Source organism: Sus scrofa, chromosome 14 (assembly GCF_054392235.1).
Source record: "Sus scrofa isolate SSC_HxYL_T2T_F1_AM1 chromosome 14, Sscrofa_HxYL_maternal_Yorkshire_Landrace_v2.0, whole genome shotgun sequence".
In the NCBI taxonomy this organism is placed as follows: domain Eukaryota; kingdom Metazoa; phylum Chordata; class Mammalia; order Artiodactyla; family Suidae; genus Sus; species Sus scrofa.
In genome coordinates, this window is record NC_139396.1 from 93,946,389 (window position 1) to 93,967,223 (window position 20,835).

The 20,835-nt window shown below is 40.3% G+C and overlaps 2 protein-coding genes and 1 pseudogene across 19 annotated transcripts in view; 1 reads left to right on the forward strand and 2 right to left on the reverse strand.

Moving 5' to 3' along the window:
• DNA2 (DNA replication helicase/nuclease 2) overlaps window positions 1-20,835 on the reverse strand; it is a 349,771-nt gene that overhangs the window by 202,886 nt on the left and 126,050 nt on the right. The window lies entirely within an intron of this gene.
• Window positions 1-20,835, forward strand: part of TET1 (tet methylcytosine dioxygenase 1) — a 155,921-nt gene that overhangs the window by 84,108 nt on the left and 50,978 nt on the right. For 14 of the 18 annotated variants that reach the window (XR_014825651.1, XR_014825652.1, XR_014825653.1 and 11 more), the window contains 1 exon segment: window positions 15,148-17,461. The exons of the other annotated variants lie outside the window; for them this stretch is intronic. Coding sequence is in view for 10 of the 14 variants with exons in the window: in XM_084993048.1 (XP_084849174.1) it covers window positions 15,148-17,461 (2,314 nt within the window). In the remaining 4 variants the exon portion in view is untranslated. 18 annotated transcript variants of the gene reach the window in all.
• Window positions 4,500-4,952, reverse strand: LOC106508086 (large ribosomal subunit protein eL33 pseudogene; annotated as a pseudogene).

The following is a 20,835-nucleotide window of genomic DNA, read 5'->3' on the forward strand; positions in this document are numbered from 1 at the left end:
ACTTGGTAGGGCAGGTTTTTCCTTTTGATACCTACAAAAGCCAAAGCGGGAACTCAATGGCTGGAATTCTGGAGTAGATAATCTCACTGCTCAAGGAAAATGAGGTACCTGTCTTGCCGCAGGTACTTCAAGGAGGATATTTTGGTGTAGGTCTGTTAAATGTTTATTTTAGAATCTCCTAGGTCTTTGAGGAGCTGCTTCAGCTTTCCTTTTGAGTCATTGGGTTTTGTTAGCAGGCAGTTGTGGTGAGCATTGCATGGTGGTAGGGCTACAGAGCAGGGCTGATGTCCATGCTTCTTTTTAGGGGATGTGGGAGGGAAAATACAATATCAAGCAGAATTGTGTCATCTTAAAGTTAACATTAATGAAGTTTCCCGGTGGTTCGCCCTCAAAATTTACTCTAAGCACATGTTTTCAGGAAGATTTTAAAGGTGTCATTTCTGATTAGGCTTAAATACATTGTGGGATGCTCCTCATGTTCTACATGTTTTCGAAATGCTTTTTCTGCAAAAGAAGTGAAATGCTTTTTCTGCAAAAGAAGTGAAAATTGGTGCTTGGTGGGGAGTGGAAGGTGGAAAAATCTTAGATATTACAATGGGGTCATAGTACATAAACAGACACATGCCATATTTGGGTATTAAGATTTCACAGGAAGGAATATGAAGGAAAAGATTTTGCAGTAAGGGGTGAAAAAAAAAATGAAAAGAAGATTGAGAAATACTAACCTACCTGTGTAGTAAAGATCACAGTCTTGTTGGATCACATCTCTGAACATGCTTTGAAAGTGTTTACTTTTTTTTTTTTAAGGGCTGCCCCTGCAGCATATGGAAGTTCTCAGGCTAGGGGTTGAATCAAAGCTACAGCTGCAGCTGCCAGCCACAGCCACAGCAACTTGGGATCCGAGCCGCATCTGTAACCTACACCACAGCTCTCAGCAATGCCAGATCCCTGACCCACAGAGCGAGGCCAGGGATCTAACCCAAGACCTCGTGGATACTAGTTGGGTTTTTAACCCGCTGAGTCACAATGGGAACTCCCCAAAAGTCTTCACTTTTTTTATGTGCTCTGGGTACTTGTTTCTTGATAGAGGAAATGCAGCATGTATGGAATGTAAGCATGTGTTGGGGACAGGGTTCAATCAGATTCTGTCCAAAGGGCAGGGCTGTTTCAGAATAAAACACCTAATTGCTCGATGCCATTTGAGCTCCTTCTAGAGTGGGTCTAAGAGTATCATAATGATAGGAATGTGGAAAAATGAGAAGGTGGAGGAGGCTTGGGAACTATTGGAACTAGATCTAATCTGGGGAGTTCAACATTCCTGTTAGTTCAGAGTGCCAGCAACCTATAATCTTGGGCTGGGTATAGTGTGGAAGACAGAGAACTAAGGGACTTTGAATCTGTCTTTTAAATTGTAACTTTGGGCCCTTTTGGAGCAGCAGAAGACAGGAGTGGGAGGGGGGCAGGGCTGGAGGAGAAGAGACCCCAATACCTATGGTGTTCCCAAAGTGTAGATGAAACTTGAAGGGATAAAAGAGCCCCACTATATTTTGCTTTTTATGGCTGCACTCGTGGCATAGGGAGGATCCCAGGCTAGGAGTCCAACTGAAGCTCCAGCTGCCAGCCTACCACACAGCCACAGCAATGCAGGATCCAAGACGGATCTATACCTACACCACAGCTCACGGCAACGCTGGATCCTTAACCCACAGAGCAAGGCCAGGGATGGAACCCACAACCTCACGGTTCCTAGTCAGATTCGTTTCCACTGGGCCACAGCAGGAACTCCCTGATATTCTTGAAAAACTTCACTTTCTTCAGAGATAGAAGTTAAATAATTTGAGACTCAAGGTGTGATGGTCAGGAAACAGTATACTGAGCAGATTAAATGCCAATAAAATCTTCATTTAAAAAATTTCATAACGTCAGTGTGGTAGTTTGGATTAGCTCTCAGTACACCTTCTAGCTCTTTCCAGCTTTCTTCCCAGTTCTTGCTCAGGTGGTTACATTCACAGTGTACAATCCACCGTAGTGGGTGTATGTATACCACAAAAACTGGCCAACCCTACAAAACAGGGCTTCCTTCCCACGACTTCCCAAGCTGACTGTTAAACATTTACCACAATACCACTGACAACAGTTTTTATAAGACAAATGTTGACAGTTGTATGTAGCCTTTCTGAAATGTCTTAAACAAATACTAGCATATACGTATGTACTCTGCACTCTTCCTTGTGCTCTTAATTTGTTTATAATTTGATAATGCCTAAACTATTTTGGATTTAGGTTTTTTAACTTACTCTACTCTAGAATTCTTTCCATAGAGTGCTTTGTCTATTTTAGCTTAGTTTTAAAGGAATTAAAAAGTCAAAACAACAACACAAAAAGTCAAAACGATATTTTATCAGTCTGGGTCTACACATTTCCTAAACCCTTTCTGTTTTCTCACTGGTAGATATTGCTCCTAAATTCTTGCTATTCACCACCTGTATGACTCTCTTTTGTCTTCTTCCAGAGTATCTTTGTGTAAATGTCAATGTGATTATGTATTAATATACATGAATGTATGAAATATGAGTATATTTAATATATGTTATTTATTTATTTATAATTTATTTTTACACAAAAAGAAATATCCCATTATAGAGGTTCTTTTTTTTCCTTTTTTTCTCCCCAAATGACCACACCTGAGGCATATGGAATTTCCAAGGCCAGGGACTGAATCCAAGCCTCAGCTTCAACCTGTGCCACAACTGCAGCAACACCGGATCCTTTAACCCACTGCACCGGGCCAGGGATCCAACCTGCACCTCCAAAGCCACCCCAGGTGCTGCAGCCAAATAGTTAACCCACTGAGCAAGGCCAGGGATCCAAGCTGCATCCTCATGGCTACTAGTGGCTTTTGCTACTGATGAGCCACCATGGGATCTACCTGTTTCTCTTTTGTTATATTTATTCATTTGTTTTATTTTTTAGATTCCACATATAAGGGATAGCACAATATTTGTTTTTCTCTGACTTTTTTTTCACTAAGTATAATATTCTCCGAGTCCATCCACGATGTTGAAAATGATAAAATTTCATTTTTTATGGCTGAGTACCTTCCCTTGTATATAATATGCCATATCTCCTTTTCCATTCACTGCTTGATGGATACTTGGGTTGTTTCCGTGTCTTGGCTATTTAAATAATGTTATAAGCATTGAGTTGCATGTGTCTTTTTGAATTAGTGTTCTCATTTTCTTCAGATGTATACCTAACAGTGGAATTGCTAGAATTGGTAGTTCTATTTTTAGTTTTTTGAGGAACCTCCAAACTATTTTCCACAGTGGCTTTATCAATCTGTGTTCCCACCAGCAGTGTAGGAGGCGTCCCTTTTCTCCCCATTCTCACCAATAGGTTATTTGTGGTCTTCTTAATGATAAGCCATCTCGGACAGGTGTGAGGTGATCTCATTTTGGTTTTGATTTGCATTTCTCTGATGAGTGATGTTGAGCATCCTTTCTTGTGCCTCTTAGCCGTCTGCCTGCCTTTTTTGGAAAAATGTCTATTCACATCTTTGCCCCATTTTAAAATTGAATTTTGTTGTCTTTTTAGGGCCATACCCGTGGCATATGGAGGTTCCCAGGCTAGGGGTCTAATTGGAGCTACAGCTGCCGGCCTACACAACAGTCACAACAAGGATCCGGCTTGCATCTGCGACCTTCACCACAGCTCATGGCAACGCCGGATCCTTAACCTCAAGGTTCCTAGTCAGATTAGTTCCCTCTGAGCCACAATGGGAACTCCCTTAAAATTGTAAATTTTTTTTTTTTTTTTTGGTCTTTTTGCCTTTTCTAGGGCCGCTCCCACGGCATATGGAGGCTCCCAGGCTAGGGGTCCAATCGGAGCTGTAGCCACTGGCCTACACTAGAGCCACAGCAACGCAGGATCCGAGCTGCGTCTGGGACCTACACCACAGCTCACGGCAGCACCGGATCCTTAACCCCCTGAGCAAGGCCAGGGACCGAACCCGAAACCTCATGGTTCCTAGTCAGATTCGTTAACCACTGCACCACAACAGGAACTCCAAAATTGTATTTTTTAAAAAATATTTTTCTTATAGTTGATATACAATGTTCTATCGGAGTTACTGTTGTGGTGCAGCGGAAACAATCCAACTAGTAACTGTGAGGTTTCAGGTTCCATTCCTGGCCTCGCTCAGTGGGTTAAGGATCTGGCTTTGCTGTGAGCTGTGGTGTAGGTCACAGACGTGGCTCAGATCCCTAGTTGCCGGCCCCCAGCAACAGCTCCAATGGGACCCTTAGCCTGGGAACCTCCATATGCTGCAGGTGTGGCCCTAAAAAGACAAAAAGACAAAAAAAAATAAGTATAATATTCCGTCAATTTCTGCTGTACAGTAAAGTGACCCAGTTATACACACACTTATATATACACATTCTTTTCTTTTTCTTTTTTTTATAAGAGAACAAATCCTCTTATTTATTTACTTTTCAGTAAATTTAAATCCTTGAAGGGTACATCATCACACAATTCTGTGTCCAATGGCCATAGCAGGAAGGTTGCTTCAGAATTTGGCATGAGCCATGCCACTGTTGCCATGAGCATGAGCTTCCTTTCCCCAGATTATTCTGGTTTTGTTAGGTTTTCTGCCAGGAGTCACTGTTATTCTTTGCTTTGTATACATAAGCACATCTCTTGCCTAGATAAAATTTAGTTTCATCTCTGGCATAAACATCTTCAATTTCAAGAAGAGCTGTCTGCTGCCTCTGGTTCTGGAGACTCTGCTTATAACCAGCAAAAATGGCCTTGGACCACAGTCTTTCCAACATATTTGTTGTTTTAGAAGTCCTGTTCCCAGCAGACCTTAAAAATAATCAGTTTAAGATTTCTATTCGCATGTTTCCTACCTAGTCTCTTCAGAAAAGGACCCCAAACTCAGATAAAGCTAAGCAAACTCCAAAATGAGGCAAAAACGAAAGTGGCAAGACACTATATTACAAGTAACTCCTAGAAACTCCAGAAGTAAGTCTTAAAAAATTCACGCCACGATCAGTAGGAAAAAATGAAGATCAAAGAACCAGAGAAGCATGCAGGAAACAAGGTTTTTAAGCACAGAATAGGAAAGAGAGCTAAGCAGAGGGATTGTAAACCAGCAAAGCCAGGTTTGGAGTGGGAATAAGTGGACAAAGGACCCTGCCTGAAGGAGCCACTGCTTCAAAAAGGGCAACTGCTGCCAGACAGAATGCATCTGTTTTCCTTCTCTGGGGGCCAGGAAGCATCTCTGATTCCGGGAGCACCTGTTCTTGGAGGTCAGGGGACCAGCACCATCAGTCCAATATCTCTTCCATCCTGTCTTCCTTGCTGCTGGAATCCATGCATATCATTAGCTGGAAGAGACCTGGCAATGCACCAGTGCCTTGCTGAGGCAAAAAGCCCTAAATACACATTTTTTTCTCATATTATCCTCCATTATGTTCCATCACAAGTGATTAGATATAGTTCTCTGTGCTATACAGAAGTAAATTGTTTAGTTTTTTGTATTGATTTGTACGAGCTGTTTATATATATTTTTCAACATTAACCCTTTATTGGTCACCATTTACAAATACTTTCTCCCATTCAGTAGATTGTCTTCTGTTGATGGTTTCTTTTGCTGTGCAAAAGCTTTAAAGTTTAATTAGATTTCATTTGTTTATTTTTGCTTTGTCTTAAGAAACAGATCAAAAAATAATGCTACAATTTGTCTCAAAGAATGTTCTGCCTATGTTTTTCTTCTAGAAGTTTATGGTTTCAGGTCCCTTTTGTTTCTATTTTTATTATTCCAAAAGGTGAAACAAAGAAAAATATTGCTGCCTTTTATGTCAGTGTTCACCTCTGTTTACCTTTAAGAGTGGTATCTGTCCTTACATTTAGTTTTTGTTGTTGTTTGCCTTTTTTTTTTTTTGGTCATTTTAGGGCCATACCCACAGCATATGGAAGTTCCCCAGCTACAGCTCAAATCAAAGCTGGATCATAGCCATAGCAACTTGCAATCCAAGCTGCATCTGCGACCTACACCACATCTTTCATCAAAGCAGCATCCTTAACCCACTGAGTGAAGCCGGGATTGAACCCAAGTCCTCATGGATACTATACTAGTCGGGTTTGTTAAACGCTGAGTCACAATGGAACCTCCTACATTTAGGGTTTTTTGTTTTGGGGGTTTTTTTTGGTCTTTTTTGACTTTTCTAGGGCCGCTCTCAGAATATGGAGGTTCCCAGGCTAGGGGTCAAATCGGAGCTACAGCTGTCTGCCTATACCACTGCCACAGCAACACAGGATCCAAGCTGTGTCTGCGACCTACACCACAGCTCAGGGCAACGCCAGATCCTTAACCCACTGAGCAAGGCCAGGGATCGAACCCACAACCTCATGGTTCTTAATCGTATTCATTAACCACTGCTCAACGACGGGAACTCCTACATTTAGTTTTTTAATCTATTTTGTATTTATTTTTTCACGTGGTGTGAAAATGTGTTTCTAATTTCATTCCTTTACATGCCATCCAGCTTTCCCAGTACCACATGTTGAAGATACTATCTTTTCCTCCTTGTATCTTCTTGCCTTTTTTTGTCATAGATTGACAATAAGTGGGGTTTTTGTTTTGTTTGTTTGTTTTCCTGGGCTCTCTATTCTGTTTCATTGATCTTGTTTTTATGCCAATACCATACTATTTTGATTACTGTAGCTTTGTAAAGTATCATCTAAAGTAGGGCCGTGTGGAGTTCCTGTCGTGGCGCAGTGGTTAATGAATCCGACCAGGAACCATGAGGTTGTGGGTTCGGTCCCTGGCCTTGCTCAGTGGGTTAACGATCCGGCGTTGCCGTGAGCTGTGGTGTAGGTCGCAGAGGCGGCTCGGATTCCGAGTTGCTGTGGCTCTGACATAGGCCAGTGGCTATAGCTCCGATTGGACCCCTAGCCTGGGAACCTCCATATGCCGCGGGAGCAGCCCAAAGAAATAGCAAAAAAAGACAAAAAATAAAATAAAATAAAGTAGGGCCGTGTAATTCCTCCAGTCCTGTTTTTCCTTCTCAAGATTATTTTGGCCGTTCAGGGTCTTTTGTGTTTTCCTACAAAATTATTTGAAAAAATATTTTTTGGCACCCAGCATGTGATAGTTCATGGACCAGGGATCCACCCAATCCACAGTAGTGACAATGCTGGATCTTTAATCTGCTGAGCTATAGAGGAACTGTAATAATTTTGATTTGGTATTTTGATAAGGATTGCATTGTATCTTTAGACTGTCTTGAATAGCATGGTCATTTTAATAATATTAATTCCTCCAACCAATAAACACAGTACATCTTTTCTATCTGTTTGTCATCAACAGTTTTTTGTGGAGTTCCCACTGGCCAAAAAAAAAAGACAAACATCAAAAACAGACCTAATGGTCACCAAAGGGGAAGGGCAGGGAAGGAATAAATTAAGAGTTTGGGATTAGTAGATACAGACTACTATAAATAAAATAAACAACAAGGTCTTTCTGTAGATAGAGTACAGGGAACTGTAGTCAATATATTGTAAGAAACCAAAAGAGTAGTTTCTCTCATCAGTGTCTTAGGTTTTTCCAATTAAGTCTTTTACCTCCTTGGTTATTTATCCTAGGTTTTCTTTTCTTTTCTTTTCTTTCTTTTTTTTTTTGATCTTCTTAGGGCTGCACCCACAACTTAGGGAAGTTCCCAGGCTAGGGGTTGAATTGGAGCTACAGCTACCAGCCTACACCACAGCCAGAGCAATGCAGAATCCGAAACGTTTCTGCAACCTACATCACAGCTCACAGGAACACTGGATCCTTAACCCACTGTGAGAGAAACCAGGGATCAAACTCTCGTCCTCATGGATACTAGTTGGGTTTGTTACCCCTGAACCATGATGGGAACTCCTATTTTTTTTTTCTTTTTGATAGGATTGCAAATGGTTTTGTTTCCAGAGTTTCTCTTTCTGATAGTTTGTTGTTAGTGTGTAGAAATGCAAAATATTTCTTTCTTTTTTTTTTTTTGCAAAATATTTCTGTACGTTAGTTTTCTATCCAGCAATTTTACCAAGTTAATTGAATAGCTCTTGTAGGTTTTGTTTGTTTGTTTGTTTGTTTTTTGTCTTTTTGCTATTTCTTTGGGCCGCTTCCGTGGCATATGGAGGTTCCCAGGCTAGGGGTCGAATCGGAGCTGTAGCCACCAGCCTACGTCAGAGCCACAGCAACGCAGGATCCGAGCCGCGTCTGCAACCTACACCACAGCTCATGGCAACGCCGGTTCCTTAACCCACTGAGCAAGGACAGGGACCGAACCCGCAACCTCATGGTTCCTAGTCGGGTTCGTTAACCACTGCACCACGATGGGAACTCCAGCTCTTGTAGTTTTTTATCTTTAGGACATTCTATGTATAGTATCATGTCATCTGCGGTGACAGTTTTATTTCCTTTACAGTTTTGGATTGCTTTCATTTCTCCTTGTTTTGATTGTTGTAGCTAGGATTTCCAATACTATAAAAGCAGCAAGAGTTCCCGTCGTGGCTCAGTGGTTAACAAATCTGACTAGAAACCATGAGGTTGCGGGTTCAATCCCTGTCCTTGCTCAGATGGTTAAGGATCCGGCGTTGCCGTGAGCTGTGGTGTGGGTTACAGATGTGGCTTGGATCCCGAGTTGCTGTGGCTCTGGCGTAGGCCGGCGGCTACAGCTCCAATTCGACCCCTAGCCTCGGAACCTCCATATGCTGAGGGAGTGGCCTAAGAAATAGCAAAAAGACCAAAAAAAAAAAAAAAATGTAGCAAGTGTGAGCCTTCTTATCTTCTTCTAGATCTTAGGGAATACTTTCAGCTTTTCACCAGTGTATGATGTTAACTGAAATTATCGTATGTGGCCTTTATTATGTTGAGGTGTGTTCCCTTTATACCCACTTTGTGGTGAGTTTTTTGTTTCTGTTTTTGTTTCCTTTATTTTGGCCACCCTGCGGCTTATGGAGTTCCCTGGCAAGGGATCAGATCCAAGCCACAGTTGTGACCTACGGGGCAATGGCAGCAATTGCAGCAATGCTGGATCCTTTAACCAACTGTGCCAGGCTGGGGCCAAACCTGTGTCCTGGTGCTGCAGAGATGCCACCAATCCCATTGTGGGAACTCCTTTATGGTGAGTTGTTTTTTTTTACTTTGTAGGGCTACACTTGCGGCATTTGCAAGTTCTCAGGTTATGTGTTGAACTGGAGCTCCAGCTGCAGCTGCTATCCTATATCACAGTCACAGCAATGCCAGATCTGAGTATTGTCTTCGACCTACACCATACGTCAGAGCAATGCCAGATCCTTAACCCACTGAGCAAAACCAGGGATCAAACCTGCATCCTCATGGAGACTAGCTGGGTTCATAACTGCTGAACCTCACTAGTCAAGCCTTTTCTGCATCTATAGAGGAGATCATATAGTTTTTATTCAGTGTGTTAATGTGGTGTATAACATTCATTGATTTGTAGATATTGACTAGTTTCATTTCTTTACAACAAGTCTATTTAAAAAAAGTGTTCTAGGAGTTCCTATCATGGCCAGCGGAAAGAAATCCAACTAGGAACCATGAGGTTGCAGGTTCAATCCCTGGCCTTGCTCAGGGGATTACGGATCCGGTGTTGCCATGAGCTGTGGTGTAGGCCGGCAGCTACCGCTCTGATTGGACCCCTAGCTTGGGAACCTCCATATACCGTGGGTGCGGCCCTAAAAAGAAGGAAAAAAAAGACAAAAAACCCCAAAAAACAAGGAAACTATTTTAAAAGTTCCCACTGTGGCTCTTTGGTTTAAGAACCCGGTTAGTCTCCATGAGAATGTGGTTTGATCCCTGGCTTCATTCAGTGAGTTAAGGATCCAGCATTGTTGCTGGCTGAGGTGTAGATCGAAGATGTGGTTTGGACCCAGCATTGCTGTGGCTATAGTGTAGGCCAGCAGTTACAGCTCTGATTCGACTTATAGCCTGGGAACTTCCATATGCCTCAGGTGGTACCTAAAAACCAAAAAATAAAATAAAATAAATAAATAAATAAAGATGAAAGTTACATTTATCTAAATAAGATGATATGTAATTTTAAAATTGCTTCTTTACTCATCCATGTTAATTCACTTTTGACATGATTTGAATTTGAATTTCTTTTCCCCAGTAGTGGTAAATCTATTTGCTTTGGCTGCTCAGTTTCAAGATAAATAAACAGCAAGTAGCTGGAAAAGAGTAACCTTTCTCTAATGTCATAGGCACATACACATTTTATTATATTTAATTGGAATGTGTTTCAAAGACTCCAGGGTGATTTCAAAGATTGTCTACTGAAATCTAATTTGTTACCTTGTTTTCTTAAAGTTTAGTTTTTGAGTTAGAGGGTAGGATATGTGTTCATGTATTTATATGCTTGTGATACCCAATGGCTTTTTTTTTTTTTAAAAAAACTGTATGAAATACTAAGGCTTTTTTTCTATTTTGCATACCAAGTAGGTGGTATTGCTTGCTTTGCCTTTGAAATAATGCAAGAGATCTAAGAAAAGAACTGTTGAAATGGCAGTCCGAGAGATCTAGACTGTGTAGGAAAACAGCAAAACGAGAAGATGCAAAATGAACTGTGACTCGATAGGGGTGGTCAAGAAACTTGAGGGTATCATGAAGTAAAGATCTGAGACAGAGAAGTACTATCAGAATTCTTGGAATAACTTTTTTTGTTTTTGTTTTTGGTTTTTTTTGGCTACAAAATGCAGGTGGCTTGATGTGGATCTCAATTCCCAGGCCAGGGATTGAACCCGGGCCTCAGCAGTGAAAGCACGAAGTACTAACCACCAGATTACCAGGGAACTCCCACTTTTGTTGTTGTTTTTTTATTTGCCACTTTATTGCTTTTTTTTTTAGTTGAATATGGTGGATTTACAATTATGCATTAGTTTTAATTGTATATCAAAATGATTCAGCTATACATATATGTATACATATTCTTTTTCAGATTTGTTTCCATTATAGATTATAAAATTATTATAGGTTGTTACAAGATAATGAGTATAGTTCCCTGTGCCATATCGTAGGTCCTTGCTTCTATTTTATCTATAGAAGTGTGTATCTTTTAATCGTGAACTCCTAGTTTATCCCTACATCCTTTCCCCTTTGATAACCATAGTTTTTTTTCTGTGTTGGTCAGTTGGTTTTTGTTTTGTTTTGTTTGTTTTGTCTTTTCTTGGGCCGCTCCTGAGGCATATGGAGATTCCTAGGCTAGGGGTCTAATCAGAGTTGTAGCCACCAGCCTACACCAGGGCCACAGCAACGCAGGATCCGAGCCACGTCTGCAACCTACACCACAGCTCACAGCAATGCCAAATCCTTAACCCACTGAGCGAGGCCAGGGATCGAACCACAACCTCATGGTTCCTAGTCAGATTTGCCAACCACTGAGCCATGACGGGAACTCCGGTCAGTTGGTTTTAAGTAAGCTCACTAATTAATGAGAATGTCCTTTAGTTTTGGTGCACAGATTTGAAAAGGACCTCAAGATCTTCTCTATAGGGGAATGTATACATTGAATTCCAGTGTGTTTAGATATGGATATCTATACAATTAAAATAGCTTCAAGTAAAAAATAAAATTCTTCTTTTCTTCAGTTCTATTTTAGTGGTAACTGTTATTACCTTTTTAGGTTTGTCTTATCAGCTTTTTGTCTGTGCTAGACAAACACTTGTGTTTTAAATTAAAAGGGATGATAGGAGTTCCGTCTTGGCTAAGTGGTTAACGAATCCAACTAGGAACCATGAGGTTGTGGGTTCCATCCCTGGCCTTGCTCACTGGGTTAAGGATCTGGTGTTGCTGTGAGTTGTGGTGTAGGTTGCAGACACGGCTCGGATCCCACGTTGCTGTGGCTCTGGTGTAGGCCAGCACTATAGCTCTGATTCGACCCCTAGCCTGAGAACCTCCATATGCTACAGGAGCTGCAGGAGCGACCCTAGAAAAGGCAAAAAGACAAAAATAAATAAATAAGGGATGATAATGTCACGTTTGCCTATTTGAGTTAACGATATATCATGGATAACTTGCCTCTCACTCACTAGATTGATACGTAGAGTAATGGCTACATATTTTTTTCAAAATACTACTGAGTTTGTTTATTTAATGTTTTCTGTAGTATAAATGTTATGTTGCATTATGAGTTGCTTTACAGATGATTCTGCTTTATTCTTATAATTTGGGTGAATGAAAACATTACCTTTATTTCCATTTGTGCTCATCTTATACTAAAGTTGGATTGCTTTTGATCCTTTTGATTTCCACCTAAGTGAATTGCATATGCCTATTCTTTCCTCACTGAGTCATTTTCCTTCCTATTTTGTGGGAGGTCTTTTCCATTACGAAAAGTAACTCAAGAATTCCCAATGTGGCACAATGGGATTGGTGGCATTTGGGAGTGCGAGGACACAGGTTAGATCCCTTGGCCAGCACAGTGGGTTAAGGATCTGGCATTGCCACAGATGTGTCTCAGGTCACAACTGTGGCTCAGGGATCCGATCCCTGGGCCAAGAACTCCATATGCTGAATAGTGGCCCAAAAAAAAAACGAATAGTAAATTGGAGTTTTTATGGCACAGAGGGGTTGAGGATCTGGAGTTTTCACTGCAGTGGCTTGGGTTATTGCTGTGGCACGTGTTTGATCCGTGTCTCAAGAACTTCCACATGCCATTGGTGTGCCAAAAAAAAAAGTATCTCTATTTATATTGTGAATACTTTCCTGGTCTATTACTTTTGAATTTGTTTTTGGCAATATTTTTCTTACATTTGAAGTAGTATACATATCAAGAAATACATTCTACATTGTAATTCATTCACAGACACAAACACATAATAATAGATTTATATGATAACACTTATCTTTACCGAATGTATTATACTCAAATTTAAAAATAATCCGTTAAAAAAACCCACTTGTCACAAAGTCTATTGGGACTAATACGTTGAAAGCATATTATGGTGCTTTTGCCTTTAAAACTGCTAATATATGTAGTCAACGAAATTTTCTGGAGTTCCTGCTGTGGCACAGCGGGTTAAGACTCTGGCATTGCTGTGGTTGTGGCATAGGTCAACCTCTTGCCTGGGAACTCCCATATTCCACAGGTGTAACCCTAAAGTGAATGAAAAAAATACTACTGGTCTTCTATGGAGTCAGTTCTTTCATCTTTGTTTAACAAAAACCTCTTAATTTTCTTTTTTTGCTTTTTAGGACCACACCCACAGCATATGGAGGTTCCCAGGCTAGGGGTCGAATTCGAGCTACAGCTATAGCTGCCATCCTATGCTACAGGCACATTAACGCCAGATCCAAGCCTCATCTGCAACCTACACCACAGCTCACAGCAACGCTGGATCCTTAACCCACCGAGTGAGGCCAGGGATCAAACCTGTGTCATCATGGATGCTAGTCAGATTTGTTTCCATTGTGCCACAACAGGAATTCCAAAAGCCTCTTAATTTTTGATATTCATATTTTACTTTCTTTGAGACATAGACTAGAACTTCCAGAGCTATGTTAAATATTAGGTTGTTTTCTATTTGGTGCTAACAGAAATGCCCCCCTATTGTCTCATCCTGTGGTATAGTTTTAATTTTTTTTTTTCAGCCACTGCCATGGCACTCCCTGAGCCACAGTGGGAACTTCTTTGTGGTATTGTTTTAAATGAGCAGTTTCAACATTTTAAAAAATAGGCATTAGTTGGGGAATAGAGTGATTCCTTAATGGGTGTAAGTTTTCTCTTAGGGGTGATAAAAATATTCTCGAATTCGATAGAGGTATTGTTGCACAACACTTGAATAAAATAACAGAATTATACAATTTAAGTGGTAAAATCATGACCTTTATTTCATGGAAACTTAATCTCAGTTTTTTTTGGGCTATGGTGTGCAGCAACTTGATGTGAGACCTCAGTTCCCAGACCAAAAATTGAACCAGGGCTGTAGTGGTGAAAGCACAGTGTCCTAATCACTAGACCACCAGGGAATTCCCTCAAATTTTTAAAGAAGGAATGTTACTATATAGGTATTCACCAGAATGGCTGATGTGAAAAGACAGAAAATACTTGTTAATAAGGATATGATCTGGAGATCCTGTCATGGCACAGTGGATTAAGAATCTGACGGCTGTGGCTCCAGTAGCTGGGGAGGTAGGGGGTTTGCTCCCTGGCCCCATGCAGTGGGTTAAGGATCTGGCATTGCTGCAGCTGCAGTGTAGGTCACAGCTGGGAGCTGGATTTGATCCCTGGCCGAACCATATGCTGCAGGTTTGGCCATTAGAAAAATCAAGAAGAAGAATGTGATCTAATTGTTAATAGAAATTGAAACTCAGTTCCTGGTGGGAGTGTTTGCTGATAACCACTGCAGAAAATTCTTTGGCCTACCTCTTAATGCCGAAGGTATATATACATATATCCAATGCTGAATAACCCAGTACTTCCACTCCACTAAATGTATAACGGTAATATGCTATAGCAGTGTCCTTTGTTATAGACAAAAATTAAAAATAAACCTCCATCTACAGTAGAATAAGTACATTGCAGTATATTCAACCACTTGAATTACCATATAGCAGTAAGAATCAATGGATTACAATTATAATCTACAATGTGGATGACTCTCACAAATAAAATTTTGAGTAAAAGAAAGGCAGCAAAAGAAATCTATGATGTCACCAGTGGTCACCCTTTGGAACGCCTACTAGTTTTTTGTTTGTTTGTTTTGTCTTTTTGCCTTTTTCTTGGGCCACTCCCTCGGCACATGGAGGTTCCCAGGCTAGGGGTCGAATTGGAGCTGTAGCCGCCGGCCTACGCCAGAGCCACAGCAACTCAGGATCCAAGCCTCGTCTGCGACCTACACCACAGCTCACGGCAACGTTGGATCCTTAACCCTCTGAACAAGGCCAGGGATCGAACCCACAACCTCATGGTTCCTAGTCGGATTCGTTAACCACTGCGCCAGGATGGGAACTCCACTTTTTTTTTTTTTTTTTTTAAACTTTCTTTTGGGACTATATATTTAATTGCTATTGAATTGTAAAATTCCTATGGCTCTTAGATATTTGAGTAAATTATATGGGTAATTTCTATGTTTATTTTATAGGCAGATTTTGACAACAAACCAGTAAATGGCCCCAAGTCAGAATCCATGGAATACAGTAGTTGTGGTCATGAGGAAGAACAAAGATTGGAACTGAGTGTATTTCCTTTTGAACATGTAACTAAAAATGAAGAAAGTATGACAGGTATTGAAGTGGAAAAGTGGACACAAAACAAGAAATCAAACTTAAGTGATCATGTCAAAGGAGAATTTAATGCAATAATTACAGAAGCTGAAAATCGGAAAAACTCTGAAGATGACAGGAAAAAAGTCCTACTTACTGACCTCCTTGAACCTCAAAAATTGTTTGCACAAACTGTAAGAAACGGCATTAAAAATGTACACTATTTACCAACTGAAACGAATTTGTCTTTTAAAAAAATCAATATTGAAGAACTTGGCAAGGCATTTGAAAACAATCCTTACAAATTCCTGAAAGACACAGCAAGCCATAACAATGCCATGAGCTCCATTGCTACTAGTGCGAGCTGTGATCATCTCAAGGGGAGAAATAATATTTTGGTCTTTCAGAAGCCTGGCTTTAATTGCAAGTCTTTTCCAGATCCTGCAAACTGCAACTTAAATAGTCGTACTAGTGTACACAATGAAAGTGATCAACCAAAATCCCTAGAAAATATAACAAATAGAGAACCAAAAGAAGGAGCAACACTTCAACCAAGTCTTCTTTCCCTAATGAAAGATAGGAGATTAACGTTAGAACAAGTAGTGGCCATAGAAGCTCTAACACAACTTTCGGAAGCCCCATCAGAAAATTCTTCACCATCAAAGTCAGAGAAGGATGAAGAAACAGAACAGAGAACAGCTAGTTTGCTTAATAGTTGTAAAGCTATCCTTTATTCTGTAAGAAAAGACCTCCAAGACCCAAACCTACAAGGGGAGCCACAAAGCCTTCATCACTGTCCATCTTTGGAAAAGCAAAATTCCTGCAACACCATAGTGTTTAATGGCCAAAATAACATTTCTAAGTCACATAGCAGCTCACCTAGTGACCAAGCATCCACAAAGGCACAGGAATATTCAACAGTCACAAATTCAATATCTCTTTTTATACCAAATTCAAATTCATCTAAAACTGATACCAATAAAAATGTTGCTCAAGGTAAAGTTACTCTTAACAGCTCTAAGAATTTGCATCAGTTGACAGTAACTAATAAATTGGAGAATTGTAACCAGTCACTGGACAGCAGCAACAAATTGGACTCAAAGGATAATCCATCATGTCAAGATACAGTTCATAGTAAAATAGAAGAAGATGTTGCAACTCAGTTAACACAACTTGCATCAATAATTAAATTCAATTATACAAAAGCAGAGGACAAAAAAGTTGAAAGTACACCAAACCTGACTGCATATAATGTACAGCAGAACTATTGCCAGAAGGCCACAATACAACAGAAACCACCCTCCAGTGTACAAAATAATCATGGTTCATCAGTAACAAAGCAGAAGAACCCAACCCAAAAAAAGACAAAATCTACCCCGTCAAGAGATCGTCGGAAAAAGAAGCCTGCAGTCATAAGTTGTCAAGAAAATGACCAGAAAAAACAGGAACAGTTGTCATATGAGTATAGTAAGTTACATGATATTTGGATAGCATCTAAATTTCAAAGATTTGGTCAATTTGGTCCACATAATTTTCCTATTCTATTGGGCAAAATTCCTCCCCTAACCAAAGTATGGAAACCACTGACTCAAAAGCGTTCAGCATTAGAACACAAAACATTATTTCCTCCACTCAATCAGATAAAAGTTGACCGATATTATCCTGAATTAGCACAGGACAAAATGAAGGTTGAACCCTTGGATTCTTTCCCCATAATCCAGTTAAAAACAGAATCCAGTGGGCAGGCATTTACAGAAAATGCATATCCTCAGGTACCACCAACAGTGAATGTCAATCAGAAAGTTCATCCTTTACTCCAGCCCTCCTCTCCAACTAACCAGTGTGCTAATGTAATGGCTGGCAATGACCAAACACAGTTCCAACAGGATGTTAAAGACCAACACATGCATCAGAGACTGCCGACATTGCCTGGTATCTCTCACGAGACCCCCTTACCGGACCCAGCACAAATTCTCAGGAACCTCAATGTAGTATGTTCGGGTGGAATTACAGTGGTTTCTACCAAAAGTGAAGAGGACGTCTTTTTATCTAGCATTGGAGCATCCGAATTTTCCCCAATAGACAATGCACAGAAAAGTTTTAATGATTATGCCATGAACTTCTTTACTAATCCTACGAAAACCCTGGTGTCCACAACGAAAGATTCTGAATTGCCAACCTGCAACTGTCTCGGTAAGTGCATGTATGTGTGTGTCTTCACTTACTTGCATTAAATGCTTCAAGTCATGACCAATTCAAATTTGGTTTATCTTTTTGCCCTTTTTTGTTTGCTTGTTTGTTTGTTTGTTTTTTAATGGATGCAACCACGGTATGTAGAAGTTCCCAGGCCAGGGATTGAATCTCAGCTACCTCTGTAACCTATACCACCTCTGCGGCAATGCTGGATCCTTAACCCACTGCACAGGGCTGGGGATTGAACCCGATCCTCTGCAGTCAGGTTCTTAGCCCACTATGCAATAGCGGGAACTTTTAGTTTATCTTTTATAACGTTTTTGCCCCATTCATATTCTAGCTAGGATGGACTAAATAATTCTAATCTCCCATTTTTCTGTGGGACTTTCACTGATGTTGCACAAATCCAATTGGCAATTTGTAAAGTTTTTAAGGTGGAACATTAACGATTTCTCTCAAGCCAAATGTCTCAGGTTGTTTATAGTGCCTATTGTAAGAGTGAATTCCTTTAGTTATAGTTTATTCTTCCTGTTTTCAAAGAATTTCATCTTGTAAAAATTTTGTTTAAAAATATGTATTTTGAGGCGTTCCAAAAATTGTTGTTTCTTAGGAATCATTGAAAAAGAATATTCAGAAACTAGCAATTAAAAGTTTTATCAGTGTGTTAAAAGCCTTGAGATAACTTTGTTGGAGTAAAGATTCTTAGGCAGGGCTTACAAAGAATGCACTCAATATTTGGAACATATAAAAGTTCAATTTGAATCCTGCACTGATTAGTCACTATCGATGTTCAGATTTCATGTAACTGCTCAAAAATAAGAAATTTCTTCTCAAATATAACTAAAAATTAGGGAGACTGAATAGATTGTGGCATTAAAGTTTGTCAGGCTTCAAACACTTTACTATTTCAGCTTTTACACAACTTAGTATACAATTTGTGAAATAACCTGTTTTGAACCCATATAGGTTTAATTATTAAAACAATGTTTCTTACAATATGGCCCCAAATCACAAAGACTCAAGACTTGCCTTGAACAAAGGTAGTCTTTCTGCTAGAAACATGTGGTTCATTAGTATATTTCAGAATAGTAGTGAAAGACTTTATTGGAAGGATAAAGTAAGTATATCATTCTGGTATTTTTTTTTTAACTACAGTAGAAAAAAATAGTGAAGTGTAGCAGTGACTTTAATTCTTGATTATTCAAAATCCACTTGATATTCTGAAGTGTATCCTTCTATTTCTCTACTTATCATTCAACACTCATTTTGACAGCCTGCCTCGTGCCAGGCACCAAAGACAGGCTCCTCTGAGAATGAAGAGCCTCCCAGGAGAAGGATGCTGTCTGAGTGGGGTTCCTAGACCAAGGACCGAAGAGTATAATAATGATTATGGCTCCTATTCCAGAGCTTTACTGCAAGTCTGATACTGTGCTACATCCTTGACTAGTTATTTTCACAACAACCTACCATAAGAAAATGCTTTTTATCCCTATTTCGCAAGTGAGGAGACTGAATTGGAGAAGTTCACACCTAGCAAATGACTAACCTGGAATTCAGAGACAGGAGGTCACAACTCCTGAGGCTATGTGTGTAACTTCCATCTTCTGTTGCTTCAAAAATCTGAAGTGAACAAGAATATTTTTCCGAATATTATTTAAAATGGAAAACATTCCCCAATTTAAAATGCCCTTAGGAATTCCCATCATGGCTAAGCAGAAACGAATCTGACTAGCATCCATGAGGATACAGGTTCGATCCCTGACCTCACTCAGTGGGTTAAGGATCTGGTGTTGACGAGAGCTGTGGTGTAGGACACAGACGCAACACGGCTCAGATCTGGTTGCTGTTGCTGTGTGTAGGCCAGCGTCTACAGCTGCGATTCGACCCCTAGCTTGGAAACCTCCTTATGCCAGATTAGTGGCCCTAAAAAGACAAAAATAAAACACCCTTAAAATTTGTATATCTGAGCTAGTCTCCTTTGACCGTATACATAGTTTCAATAGGATGATTATCTAGTTTCAAGACCCTTATACATAGTACATTGTCTTAGGGTAGGAGTCTAGACAAGACAGCCAGGTAAAGTTTATTTAGTACCTACAGTGGACCAGGAACTGTTTTATACACTGTCATTTACATGTGAACTTATTGTGCTCATTGTATAAAAATGGGAACTTAAAGAGAAGGGGAAAGAAAAGCAGATTCAGGAGTTCCCGTCGTGGCGCAGTGGTTAACGAATCCGACTAGGAACCATGAGGTTGCGGGTTCAGTCCCTGCCCTTGCTCAGTGGGTTAACGATCCGGCGTTGCCGTGAGCTGTGGTGTAGGTTGCAGACGCGGCTCGGATCTCGCGTGGCTGTGGCTCTGGCGTAGGCCGGTGGCTCCGATTCAACCCCTAGCCTGGGAACCTCCATATGCCGCGGGAGCGGCCCAAGAAATAGCAACAACAACAACAAAAAAGACAAAAAAAAAAAAGAAAAGCAGATTCAGTTCCCTGGTGATGCAGCAGGTTAGGGATCCAGCATTGTCACCCTCTGGTTCGATCCCTGTCCCTGGAACATCTGCATGCTGTGGGTGCAGCCCCCCAAAAAAGAAAAAAGACTCGGAAATCATCCCAAGTGGGACCATCTTATCTGAGAGTAAAAGATGTCCCTGAAAGTATTATGTTTTAGCAAAATAGGAGTAAATAACCTCTAGATCCGGGTTCCTCAAATTTAACACTGTTGGCATTTTACATGGTATAATATTTTGTTGTAGGGAGACTGCCTTATATATTGTAGGTTGTTCAGTGGCATCACTGGCCGCAACTTGCTAGCAACAATATACACACAAATACACATGCACAATTGTCACAACCGAAAATATTGCCAAATGTTCCCTTTGGCAGTCACCCCTGATTAGGAACCACTGCTCTAGATCACTAATAAGTTGAAAATTATTCAGTTATCTTATGTAGCCACAGAAATAATTCTAGGAGTTTCCGTCTTGGCTCAGTGGAAATGAATCTGACTAGTATCCATGAGAACAAAGTTTTGATCCCTGGCTTCCATTCAGTAGGTTAATTTGGCATTGCTGTGATCTGTGGTGTATGTTTTAGATGCAGCTCGGATCTGGCATTGCTGTGGCTGTGATGTAGGCCAGCAGCTACAGATCCAATTTGACTCCTAGCCCAGGAACCTCTATATGCCATAGGTGCAGCCCTAAAAAGAAAAAACAAACAAACAAATAGATAAATAATTCTACATTTCTCTTAAATAAATCAAAAAATGTATATACCCTTAAAAGGGTTAAGTAACGAACTTTTAGTGTGGGTACAGACATGCATTCCCCAGTAATTCTACTTAGACATGATTCTAAGAGGCCAAGTTAAAAATGCTG